A 14197-nucleotide genomic window follows, 5' to 3' on the forward strand; every position below is an offset into this window, starting at 1 on the left:
ATATAGACTTCACTTGTTTCATGACTGGATGAATCAGCGTTTTTTGAACGAATCTCTTGAATGATTGATTCAATGACAAATACATTTTTAACCGTCACTTGTCGCCACCTACTGGTGTAACAATGTAATTGATACAATGTTTATCTGAAGCGTCAAGTTACTTATAAATGGTGATTTACATCATTTTGATCACCACCATAAACATCAGTGTTTATATCCGAACTTTAACTTTTATATGTTTAATAAACTTTTACTGTAAACTTTTATATATTTAATGTTTGCTGTGATCGTATTTGTCAAAGGTTTATCGTTGTCATTTAGGAATGAGATCGTGTGGGTGTTTGAATCCGTGATTCGTGATCTTTTAGCTGGACTAATGTTCGTGTCATTTGCATGCTCTTTGAATCACGATCCTCTGCTTTGTCATGTAACAGTGGCGTTCTTCACTTGTCATGTTTGTTTCCCGTATGTAAATCCCCTGTGTTGAGTGAACACAGGAATACGCTACTGTACGTGCTCGTTTGTGCTGTACTTCTGATGTCTGTGTAGAATAATTGAAAGTGTCGCATCTGTGAAAAACACTTTACATTGTCATAGGAGCTGTTTAGTGCCACGAGCGGATAATTGTTCTCTCATCTCTCTTTCACACACACACACACACACACACACAGTTTTTACGTTTGATTATCCCGTGAGAAGTGTTTTAAGTGCCCATTTTCCATCTGTGATTCCTGGAGGAACTCATTCTCTTGTGTCTGAGTGATAGTGTTTTCCATCGGTGGATCTCTGAGAGCTGACTGGGAGGTGCCTGTTAATTATCACGCGCTCGAGGGTTGTTGCACTGAATACACAGTGATATTGCTTTATACAATAGTTCAATAAACGAGATGTTAATATTATGTAACTGACATTTTAGTCACAATATGGCCAGCTGTTTGCAAGCTTTGCCAATGAAAATAGAAGCTAAAAGGAGTGAACACAGACAGGCGGAGTGAGTGATACAGACTCTGATGGTTGATTAATCTTGGTTATATATATATATATACACACATGCATGCATACTCACATCACAATGTTATCTTCTCATTTATTTATCATGGTTTATAGTAATTTTTGTATTCAGAAAACACCTCAACAACATCAGTATCAGAACATTTGCCAAATTGCGGAGAAGGAAAGACTATAAATCTCCAGTTTATTATTGCTGTCCACAGAAATGCCCTATTATGTATTGAATGAGCGTTTTTACCGAAGGTAAACGAGGCTCTGGATCGGTTCCTGATGGAGGAGGCAGCGCTCTGATTACTTGACGTAGAAGTGGGAGTTATTTTGTGGCGTTTACTTTAATTCTGCTGAGTTCTGTATAATTTAGACCCTTCAAATGTAGTCATTCACAGCATTTCTCCTTCACTGAATTCCTCTAAAAAAGGCTTTGAATATTTCAGAGGATGTCTGTAAGAGGGTTTAGATGTAAGTGGACAAATTTGCATTTCATTAAGTTCTCAGTTCCTTGGAAAGATGGGTTAGCATGAGGACAGAACTAGTAAAAAGCTGTTTTGAGTACCTTGGTTGAAAGAATTTCTCATCTTTAATGAAAATTATAACGTGCTTCAATTACATATCTGCCCATTTCGTTGGTTAAATTGGTGTTCTATTGAAGCTTATAATCCATCATGTTGGAGTCGCAGTGCGCGATCTGGTTCTTTAGGTTTAGAAATCCCTGGATTTAATGCCTCTAAACCCTTCCTAATGATTCCATAAACCCATAAACTCAGTGTTTTTCAATGGTGAGAGACGTTGGGCCTATTGTTTGAATTTAAGCCGTCACAACAGTAATAAGGATTTGACAGGTTTGAATGAATCCACGTGTTTCCTATGGGATGTTCCCACTGGAATCGGTGTCTTTTTCATTGTCCATAATGTAAAATATTCTTCATTATTGCATTCTTCATATGTAGCGAACATATAAGAAGCATTTTTGTATGTGTGTGAAAGTATAATATAGTGCAATCACAAACATTTATATCCAGACGGAATTTGTTTACAAAGTGTAATGTGCTCCATTTTATTTTATTTTTTTACTAAAGTTGAACACAATTCAGATTGGATTAAAACCACAAAGTAGGTCTGTGAAACAATTTTTTTTTTTATTTTAATGCATTTTTTTTTATTGTATTTTGTTGCATTGCATTTTATTGCATTGTTGCATTGCATTTACCTTTGCATTTACAAATATGCCCGACCTGTTGCCGTCAGGTTGATTTGTCTGGTTCAGTTCTTCACCAGTGGTGGCTGTTGTAGTTGAGCTGGTTATGAGTTATAACTAACAGCTGTGTTTATGCGGATAACTAGCAGCCAGGCAGAACGAGAGTTAACATCAAGACTTGTGTGAGAAATTGCCATGGCAGCACAAGTAGATTACTGCAGAAATATCATAAATCATCCTTGGCATTTTCCAGGGCAGCACGAGGTTGGAATTCCAAAAAAAGGAAAACTATGTCAGCGTCCTGTGTGATCACCAAACCTAGTGCAGAATCTGTGTATATCCCATATGGAAGGTTTTGGCCCTCGTTGAAATGCTGAAATGTTGTCTGTTTGCAGCAGTATGGTGGAGCCAGAGGAGCGGCCCTCGGGGGCGGGGCAGAGGCTCGGGGCCCCTGAGAGCCTGGGCATCAGCACACTGGAGCCCGGCCAGCGCCCCCCCACCATGCCTCCAGGCAGACAGATCTCCATCCGGGTCCAGATGCTGGACGACACTCAGGAAGTCTTTGAGGTCTCGGTAAGACACTGTTTGCTTCCTACTTTATTGCATTTTGCTTCGTTCTGTTGTATTGCATTGTATTTTGTTTCATGTTATTGCATTGCGTTTTATTGCACTTATTTATTTTACATTAAAGAATTTTATTTCATTTTACTTTATTTTATTGCACATCAATTTGCTTTGTTTTTACACTGCATTTTGCTTTATTTTATTTTATTGCATTTTATTGCACTTCATTTTCTTTTACTGCACTGACTGATATTTACCTGGTTGCATTTAATTTAATTTAATTTAATTTAATTTAATTTAATTTAATTTTTTTATTATTATTATTATTATTATTTTTTTTTTTTTAGTTTTGTTGCATTGCATTGCATTGCACTTTATGAAAAAAAAAGAAAAAAAGTTTGATTCCAAGACAATAACTGGACAGCAGTGGACAATGAATGTAATGAGGTCATGCAACAACAGTGTAGCATACTATTGTTTGAATTGCTTATTTAAAATAATTGGTAAGCAGTAAGCTAATTTTCCGTTTTTGAACACAGCCCAGGTTTAATTGCATGGAAAAACCCCTGCATTTCACAAGTGTTTTGATTTGTTGAGTATCCCAGCGGGTCAGCAAGTGCACACTAGAGCGTCTGCTGCTCTCCCCCTCAAGTTTAGACTCTTTTGTGTTCACTTGCCCTCCCGTTTCGTCACTTAAGCTCCCCTGGGAATGGTAATGATGTTGAAAAACTCAGTCTTGTTCACTAATGAGAAAATGCCCTCATTGATCGCTACCAAGGGAGCCATAAGCTCCTCAGGCATGTTGGGTAGGAGAAAAGAGAAGACATTCGTAGGAATTCCTGACAGATCTCGACAGGAAAAACTTGAGCTGAAGTAAAAGCAGCGAACAATCGGACAGTTCCCTGACTCTTTTCTTCCTCAGGTTTGTGATGTGTGTGTATAGGATACACACCCTGTGCACCGCTGATGCCCTGAGGGCAGCTGTTGTTGACGGCAATTTTAATAGTGAGATAAGGCCTATAAAAGCACGTGCTCTGCTTTGTGTGTGTGTCTGTGTTGAGAAATGCTTCAGTGAAGACGATCTAGATCAGACGTGACACCAGATCACCTGCAGCTTTTGTTGATTTAGTGTGCTTTACCTGCCTTAATGCATCAGCTCGGTGTTCGAATTAATCAAACGCTTCATTTGTTTATTTCCATTAATACATTTATTTCCATTAATTGCCTCTAATTCATGATTATATTATATTTGAAAGCTGAATTTGTGATTTTGAGACCTGCATCCGCACCTAACCTTGTCCATTTACCGTAAGTGTTATGACCAAAAAATGTTGTCAGTTACAGTCTTAAACCTCCCCAAACATCTAGGAAAGACATCAAGAACGCTCTAGCATCAAGTAAATATAGTTTAGCGTGTGTGTGTTATTATAATGGCCATTGAAAACCCGTTTGATTGGGTCCCTCATGTATTCACAGAGGAGAATGTGTCTCTGCTTTCAGACTGAGCCGTAGTAAAGCCTCTGCACTTCTCCAGATCTCTAAGTGAATCTGACAGTCACCTCACACACACCTCACACACACACACCTGCTACACCGCACACCCTCTTTGGGCAAGAATTAATAATGAAATGGATAAAAAATGGATGAAAGACTTTATCTGTTCCCCAAAGGCCAGAGGTATAACATCATAAATATGTATCATACGCGTGTGTGTGTGTGTGTGTGTGTGTGTGTGTGTGTGTGTGTGTGTGTGTGTGTGCGTGTGTGTGTGTGATAGAGGGTTTTGTATTTCATACACGTTGAGGTCACTTTATATGGAAAATAAATGTACGTTTTTTTTAAGTTAACGAAAGAACCCATCATATTTTTGTAGTGTCACATATAACTGAGAATTATTTATTTTTATCCATCAGACATTGACCAGCATTCACTTTTAAAGAGGATGCATGCACACACACACACACACACACACACACACACACACACATGCATGCACACATACACACACACACTCACACTCACACTCACACACACACACACACACACACACACACACACACACACACACACACACACATGCATACTGTATACATATAATTTTATATATATATAAGGCTGCATCACCTACAACAATAGTTAAGATTTATGTATTTTAATTGCATATAATATTTGCACATATTTGCATTACACAGTTTTAACAAAAACTAATAAAATGAATGTGATGCATATTTTGTCAGTCATGCATAAATAAAAGAAGTCAAGTAAGAATGAGATTTCTTTAATATAACTAAAAACAGAATGTTTTTTTTTTAGATCCACAATAACATGTTTTTTACAGTGTATTTATCATCAATAAATCCTTTCTGTTTCAATCATACATTTTTAACTAATCGAATCTTGCTTGTTCCAATCAGCCATATTTAAACCATATTCACACTGCTTAGATTTAACAGATTTTATGCATATCTTGTTGAAAATATGATTATTTAAATAAAACCAAAAGGATACAAATACTTAAACAATGCCATGATTTTTTTAGTTTTTGTTTTTGGGAGTGTAAATTGCTCTTTGACCCTTAAGCCGCTTTTCCAGCATCGGGCCAAACCGCTTAACTTCTTAAGCGCTCCGTTCCGTGCCGATCCGGTCCAGACGCTGCGGATGCGGTTTCAGTCTGATAGCACACGAGAAAACACTTGTTCTCTGAGGAGTAAGATCACAGCTGATGTGATGCTGGAGTGAACAGCGCTCAGATGAGGAGCAAAGGAAGCTCCCGCAATCATGGAGATGAGACGGCCTGATGTGCAGAGTTTGATCTGTGTTGGAAGATTGTAGTTGGCAGGACTGGTGCATGCTGGGATTGAACAGGGCTGATTTCCTGTGGGACCCAGCGCTTCTCCGAGGGTTTGAACTGAGAATGCATGTCTGATTTCATACTGGTCTCGACTGGATTAGCTAGTGCTTTAGAGGAACACGTGTTTTAAGTTTCACCAAAGTTACATATTTGTGATCTACATGATAAATACACAAAGTTTGAGGTTGGGAGGCTTTTTAAAATGTTTTTGAAATAGTCTCAGGCAGACTATTTCAATAATAATATAATAACTGTAGCTCAAACAGTAGAGCGTTGGCGCTTGCAACGCCAAGGTCATGGGTTCGATTCCCAGAGAAAGCAAGAACTGAGAAGAATGTAAATGTGTACCTTGAAATGCAATGTAAGTCGCTTTGGATAAAAGCGTCTGCCAAATGCATAAATGTAAAAAATGTAAATGTAATAGTTCTCTTCTGCTCACCAAGACTGCATTTATTTGATAAAAAATACAGTTGAAATTTGAAATATTATTGCAATTTAAAACGGCTGTTTTCTATGTGAATATATAGTAAAATGTCATTTATATCCTTTGATCAAAGCTGAATTTTCAGCATCATTACTCCAGTCTTCAGTGTCACATGATCCTTCAGAAATCATTCTAATATGATGAAATGCTCAAGTGAGTGAGTAATAGAATTTTCAAAAGAAAAGCATTCATTTGAAATAGAATCTTTTGTAACATTATGTCTTTACTGTCACTTTTGATCACTTTAATTTGATCATCCTGCCTGAATAAAAGTCTAATTTTGGAGTCTAGAGTCTAATGTCACGTGTGGCCGTCGAGGGAACGCTTGTCATCGTCATATTGCCCTGTTGCAGCGCTCAGGATTTCCTGTTTGATGGGATCTCAGTAAGGAAATCCCAATGGTCTTGACTCTTGACACAGTTCCTGTTTCCGAGTTCACATCAGATCACAGAATTCACATGTTGTCAAATGCTTTTGATATTAGATTCTTATCAAACCTTTTCATGAATCAATAGAATTTTAGTCGTTTTTGGGTATTTTTTGGACATGCTGCTATTTTAGTTTTGCCCTATTTTTTGATTCAGTATCACTGAGGTTTGAACATGGTATATAAAATGCAGGTTAAAGTGTTAAAAAGTGTCCTATTTTCATCTGCATAATAATTCTGCGTGCATAATATTTTAAGCCATACGGTTATGGAATTACTCTCTATTTTTGTGTTAGTCTGCAATTACAAGCCCACAGCACGGCAACGTCTCGTTGTCTAAATTGGCTTAATGAGGGTGTTTGACGAAACTGCAGTTTTTCCAGCAACTGTTGATTCAGAGATATAAGCGTTCAGTCTGCTTGCACAGCTGGTTTTGAGTTGGTTTAAAGTTAACCATGCTAGACTTCATCTTGGTTAGTGTTCATACAGCTGCCTTTTACCAGTTACACACACGCCACGTGTTCAGTTGTGTGTAGTTATGCTTTCTAGTTAATGCTCTGGTTTGTTGAAGAAGAGAGAAAATGCCAAGTATTCCTATAATGGAGGGTGTGTCGCGTGTTATTGGATGCTTGGAGTCTGTGGTTTCCTTCTTCATGCAAGACTGTCATTTAGGATTGAGAAAAAAGAGGTATGGTAAACAGACTGAATTTTAAAGCAACATTTTAGGACAAACACATCGGCCTCAGATATTTTTACAGATATGGACGAATCTCACGAACATGTTCATGTCATTGAAAGCAAAGCCTTTTTGCACATTTTTATATTGTGACTTTCTTGAGGATCCCTCAATTCTCATTGTTATACTTCTCATTATTATCTGGAAATTTGCAAATTGATTTTGGTAGTATTTAGTATATATTATTTGATTCATGCTTTTAATTTTATGATTTTAATGAAAAAACACTGTATATTGTCCCATATATTTTTTTTAAAGAATTTTTAATTTTTTTATTTAGGAATAACAAATAAATACATTTCGTAGTGAGATTTTCCTATATATTTTTAAAATAATGTTTTATATAAATTGAAATTGTTTTTATTTAGGGACGACAAATACATTTCATTGAGAGATTCTTCCATATATATATATATATATATATATATATATATATATATAATATTTACAGATATGGACAAATCTCACGAACATGTTCGTGTCATATTTAACCCCAAAATGTTCAATCAAAAATAAGACATTTTATTTTTGAAAGCAAAGCCTTTTTTTGCACATTTTTACATTGTGACTTTCTTGAGGATCCCTAAATTCTCATTATTATACTCCTCATTATTATGTTATTATCTGGAAATGTGCAAATTGATTTTGGTAGTATTTAGTATATATTGTTTGATTTATGATTTTAATTTTATGATTTTAATAAAAAAAAACACTTTAGAGAGATTTTTATAAAACATTTATTTAGAAACCGCAAGTAACTAAATTTCGTAGAGAGATTTTCCTATATATTTTTAATATATTTATATATGTTATATATTTTTAAAAGAATGTTTTACATATATTGTTTTTATTTAGGGATGACAAAGAACTTCATTTTGTAGAGAGATTCTCATATATTTTAAATAATTTTTATACAGTTTTATTTTTATTTAGGGATGACAAATAACTAAATTTCATTGAGAGACTTTCCTATGTATTTTTAAAATTATGTTTTTTATATTTTATTTGGGGACAACAAACAACTAAATTTCATACAGAGATTCTCCCATGTTGAGGGTAACAATCTAGAATCAACGTTCCGAGTATTCCAACAAAGTAAAGAAGTAAAGAAGCGTTTCTGCTCCTATATAAGCAGCAGTTTTGTGTGAAGATTCATAGTGGAAACTTCCTCTCTGTTCTCCCAGATTGTGATGGTCCAACAGGAAGAGCCACGGCCCTTAGAGTAAACCCAGCCGCCACACACACGGACACACACGGACACACACGGACACGGGCTCACATTGTGTGACCCAAATGAGTTCTTCACCATTTGCATATCTAGATTGTGGCGCTATCTGAACGTGTTTTTGAGCAGACATTATTTACGTCCACCGAGCGTAGCTGATGTTTTACTTCACTGACTTTCAATTTGAATTTTTGGAGCGAACGTCCATTCAGAAGCTCTGAAGCTTCACTTTTGTCAAGGTTTAGTTCTTATTCAAGAATGTGTTGTTCTCAGTACAGCTGAGAGGATTTCATGGTCTGATCACTCTCATTTCAGTCCCTTAAATGGACATTTCTTTGGATATATATATATAAATGCCCCAGCAGTGTTAAAGGGTTAGTTCAGCCAAAAATAACTAAATTAGCCCATGATTTATTCATCCTCAAGTCATCCTAGGTGTTTATGACATTCTTCTTTTAGACGAATACAATCGGAGTTTTATAAAAAAAAAAGTCCTAACTCTTCCAAGCTTTATAATGGCATTGAATGGCCAATTCTGTTTTTAAGTCCATAAAGTGCATCTGTCCATCATAAAAGTGCTCCACACTGCTCCGGGGGGTTAATAAAGGCCTTCTGAAGTGAAGCCATACATTAGTGTAAGAAAAATATTCATATTTAACACCTTACAAAGTAAAATTCTAGCTTCCGGCCAAATGAACATGCGCAGTCTGCTTACGCAACTTATGACGTGGGAAGTAGCGTAGTGCGTCATGGTGTAGCGTAAATATCAGCAGAACGTCGCATTACTCGCATAAGTTGCACTTTTTAAAAGTTGCAGTTTTAAAAGGGGAGGTATAATGCCCTTTTCACAAGATATAAAATAAGTCTCTGATGTCCCCAGAGTGTGTGTGTGAAGTTTTTGCTCAAAATACCCCACAGATATTTTAATATAGCATGTTAAAATCGTCACTTTTTGAGGGTGAGCAAAAACGCACTGTTTTGTGTCTGTTCCTTTAAATGCAAATGAGCTGCTGCTCCCGGCACAGGGGGCGGAGCTTCAAGAGATGCACTCACACAGACATGCACTGAACATTTCAAAAGCTTTTAGCCTTTTATGTTCAAACCGGAGTCAGACAATGATGGAGAGACTCAAGAAGAAGTGACAACATGTAGAAGCGACAGGACATTTCTGAATGGTTAGTTGATGAATTTATGTAGCTTATGTGTAGTTATCTTCTAGTCATTGATTAGCATATTCTGTCTTGATAATCTCTAAATCGTGTTCAGGGGGCGGGGTTTATGTAAATTCTAGGGTTGGTGATGTCACTAACCCGGGAGGAATGTTGTGTAGTCTCTACCAGCCGTTTGTTGTAGACCTTAAAAAGCAATTTATGTAAAAGCAAATATCTCCCTTTGCTTTGAACTTTGAGCGTTGTAATTTTGAAGATGTTGTTTATGATCAAACAGCAACACTACAACATTTTATGATGGACAGATGCACTTTATGGACTTCAAAACAGAAATGGCCATTCACTGCCATTATAAGTTTGGAAGAGCCAGTCATATAGACATTTTTTAATATAACTTAGATTGTATTTGTCTGAAAGAAGAATGTCATATACACCTAGGATGGCTTCAGGGTGAGTAATTCATGGGCTAATTTTCATTTTTGGGTGAACTATCTCTTTAAATCGATTGTGTAATGGCGTCTGTCAGTCATCTGTGTGTGTGCGTGTTTGTTTGTGAGTGTGTATAAGTGGTTATGTAGACAGCAAGTCACTGGAGACAGAAAACCAGTGTATTCGCAGTATCTCGCGGTCTGAATAATTCACATGGGCAAAGGTACATCTGATGTTACACGGTCTCATCCTGTAGGACAGCGACATTTACTGGATACACCGAATCGCAGAGGCTTCGAGTGTCGCTACACACTCACAACAAGCTCAAAATATCTGTGATTCCATAGCAACAGAGAATCTAAAGATGCATTACATTTGATTAGTGTTCTAGCTAATGCATATCTTTTGTTGCATAGAAACGGTGTCAGATTTACACCACTGTGCAAAAGTCACCAAGACTGCATTCATGTCATCAAAAATACAGTAAAAATAGTGAAATATTATTCCATTTTAAAATGGCAATTTTCTATGTGAATATATAGTGAAATATAATTTATATCCTGTGATCAAAGCTGAATTTTACAGCATCTTCAGTGTCACATGATCCTGTATAATCTAACTACAAGTATATCATTTTTTGGAGTTCCCGTTTCCCTCTCTGAATGAATCGACCCCCTCGGGAGTGAGTGTGTGTGTGTGTGTGACAGGGTCACTGTCTCCTGCTGAATCCTCTCCTGAAGAGATCTGGGAATAGATCCACAGCTGTGTGTCGCTAGTGTGCGTTAAGCCGGCTAGTCGTGACGAGATAAAGACGGCTCTCGGCAGATGGAGAATCTCTCATCTGTCTGTCACAGTTCATCCTTCACTCCTGACATCAGCTGGCGTTTTGAAGGATGTATCTAGCAAAAAAAGTGTCAAAACTTGTATTAAATTACATGTCTTGTATTATATAATGAACGGACTCGTTTATAAAACACAAGTAGAACATTTTGGTGGAAATTTGTCATTGAAAACATTCGGCTACACTTTATTTGAAAGTGTCAGTGTTGCACTGTAATTATGCATTTGAGTTCTGAGAAATATTAATTAACTACATGTACTTACTATGGGGTTTGGTTTTATATAATATTATATAAATATAAAATTATATATACATTTTTTTTTTAGTTCAATGTGACAATTGACAGAATAGTTGGCAAAAGACAGTTTTTAGTTAGTTAATGCATTAAGTGCCATGATATTTTAATTAACAAAGCATTTATTAATGTAGGGTAAATATAGTATTGTTAATTGTTAATTTATAATTCACTGTTGTTCAAAAGTTTTTTAATGTCTTTTTTTGAAAATCTTTTCTTAGGCTGCATTTATTTGATCAAAAATACAGTAAAAACAACAATATTGTGAAATTATTACAATTTAACATTAATTATGTATAATACAAATATTTTTGTGGAAATTTCGAAACAGGATTCTTTGAGTAGAAAGTTCAAAAGAACAGCGTTTATTTGAAGTATAATCTTTTGTAACATTATAAATGTCTTTTTTTCTGTCGCTTTTGATCAATTTAATGCGTCTTTGCTGATTAAAAGTATTAGTTTCTTTCAACCCCCCCCCCCCCCCCAAAAAAAAATAGTGACTTTTAAACAGTTGTGTACATAAAAAAAAATCAAATGTTAAAAATGTATTGGTATATTTTTTTGTAATTAACTACAATTTTCATAAAGAATAGCTTTACAAATAAATGCAAGAATTTGCTTTTTTTAATGTTTTGCACATACATTTGTTCGGCCCTGTGTAGTGCACTACATTCTGCACATTTTATTCTCGGTATGCTGACAACTATTTTGTAAACACTGTAAAAAGTTTAACTATTATTTACTCAATTTTATTGGTGAAACATTTTTACACTCAAAAAAATTGAGTAAATTTTAAAGCTGTGAAATCAATGAAATATACTGTATGAATTGAGTAAATGCAAGTAAAAAAATTAAGTAAATCTGAGTAACTGCATCTGGTACATTAACAAATAAAATTGAGTAGAAATAATTTAACATTTAAACATTAAAAAAACAATATTTATGAGTAATATTAACTGTTTTTATTAATGAGTAATATTAACTTTTTTATTTTCTCTAAACCTTTGTAAAAATAGTACTCCAGACAACCACCATTATACATTACATTGGCCTTTATTTTCAATGAGTACAGCAATACAGCACATTTTAGACTGTTTTTTCATGTATACAATATTGCCTGCATTTAAACTTATTTAACAAGTAAAAATGAAATATTTAAACATTCAGGTAGCCAAATTCAAGTGTAATCAACCACTCTGTTATCCAATATCCACCGAATCTGCGCTGGTCCTCGTGCCGGAGACAGACTCGCGCTCTGCGGGTGAACTTTGAACTTCATACCGCCGTCTTGCATTTCACTCACAGTCACTGTCTGAGGCACAGCCGAAATATACTGCGAGCGACTGACATAACCTGCCAATAAACAAAAAGTGATAGTTCTGAGGACATTTTATCATCCAAATGATAATAATTATATTCATTATCATTATGAAAGTCAGTCATGTGTTTATGCAAAGCGTTTCAATCACGCAAAAAGACAAACGCGGCTCTCGTCTCGTTTAGGTGTCGAATTACGCCTCTGTAGGCTATGTTGTTTTGCATTAAATATGATTTAAAGCACAGTAATGATTTTATAGATAAAATAAAACATACACCAACCTGAATTTCACAGTGAAAATGCACCAAATCTGCGACGCTGAGAAGAGAGCTGTTGTTCTTGACTGGAGAGTTCAAACAGCCACGCTCACTCCAACCGTCGAGTTTTCGTCACGTCAGAGGGTGGGGGAGGGGGGGGAGGGGGAGGAGGGGGGGGGGGGGGCATTGTTTTAATTGAGTAAACTTACTCAATTTTAAGAGCGTGTTAAATATATTAATAATATTGATTTGAATTAAGTAATTTTTTTGTTTCTTGAAACAGATCAGTTTAATTCAATATTCTCAAATATTTTGATAGAAATTTCACATATATATTAAGTATATTATAAAGAAATAATTGGTTAGTCAAATACTAAATAATTTTATTGAAAAAAACTTAAATATATCTGTAAATTTTAGATAAAATTAACTGTTGGATTTTTACTCAATTATTTTGGTATGTTTAACTCAAACAATCAAGTAAACGATATACAGAGATTTTATTAAGTTAATAAAGTTAAAAATTTCTGTAATATTTACTAAGCCACAGAATAATTTTTTACAGTGAAGATAGTATGTGATATTATGCAATATGCAATGGTAATGCTTTAAAGATCACATTATCTCATTAAGTCATATGTATTTTTGATTTAGCAAGAGGCATCCACTTATCTAATTTGAATTTCTTTTTAAATCCATTTTTTGCCTTTTTCTGTAGGGTAAAATATTGACTTTTTTGATCAATATATTGGTGCTTTTTTGAGCACTTGCCTAATTTTGGATGTGAACACTACTTTAAATATAGGTCAAATATTTGAGTCAAGAAGTTGATATTACTTCTGGCTCATTTGTCTCATTAGAAATGCATGATTTAGTCAGTTACATTGTGTGAAATTTTGGCAAATGTAGTATTGTTTTTGTAGTATTGTAATTGTTGTGCATTGTAACCTATATAATACTGAAATAGTATTATGAAAAAAAGTATTATGCTAATCTTTTATCTAGAGGATTAACGAGTAATGAATGGTGGTGCGTATGCTTGAACCGCTAGGCCACATCTGTTAGTTATATGAAAATATGAAATGTTTTTGTTGAAGTAGTTTTTGCCGCTCATGGATCATCGTAATAGCCAGGTACTGTTATTATAACACACATTCCCAGCTTAACTGTAATATCCCACTGACGAAAGCTTAGCAATGCCAAACCCTGCTGCCTCATTACGCTAAAGCTAGCATAATGCATGTGGCTAATGATGGAAAAGCTTGTTTTGGGGTGAATCTTTGATGAATAATGCAGCAGCGCGGTCTCATGAATGCACTAATCATCTCTGGAAGAGAAGGGAAGCCCGAGGCCTCAGCCGCCACGGGATAATCCTCTCAACAATCCCACAATCCC

General features: G+C 35.5%; 1 protein-coding gene and 1 long non-coding RNA gene across 4 annotated transcripts in view; one reads left to right on the forward strand and one right to left on the reverse strand.

Annotated features, from left to right (window-relative positions):
- The window catches only part of farp1 (FERM, RhoGEF (ARHGEF) and pleckstrin domain protein 1 (chondrocyte-derived)), a 92106-nt gene that overhangs the window by 6808 nt on the left and 71101 nt on the right, over positions 1-14197 (forward strand). For all 3 annotated transcript variants that reach the window (XM_081360977.1, XM_081360978.1, XM_081360979.1), the window contains exon 2: positions 2602-2779. In XM_081360977.1, the coding sequence (XP_081217103.1) occupies positions 2606-2779 (174 nt within the window). In that variant the 5' untranslated portion in view covers positions 2602-2605. The remainder of the gene's footprint in view (positions 1-2601; positions 2780-14197) is intronic.
- On the reverse strand, positions 12262-12945 carry LOC308688393. Its single transcript, XR_014029888.1, has 2 exons — positions 12827-12945; positions 12262-12580 (listed from the first exon to the last, which is right to left on the reverse strand). It is a non-coding gene; the product is annotated as an uncharacterized lncRNA (long non-coding RNA).

The sequence above is a fragment of the Scardinius erythrophthalmus genome, assembly GCF_964197995.2.
Source record: "Scardinius erythrophthalmus genome assembly, chromosome: 3".
NCBI lineage: Eukaryota > Metazoa > Chordata > Actinopteri > Cypriniformes > Leuciscidae > Scardinius > Scardinius erythrophthalmus.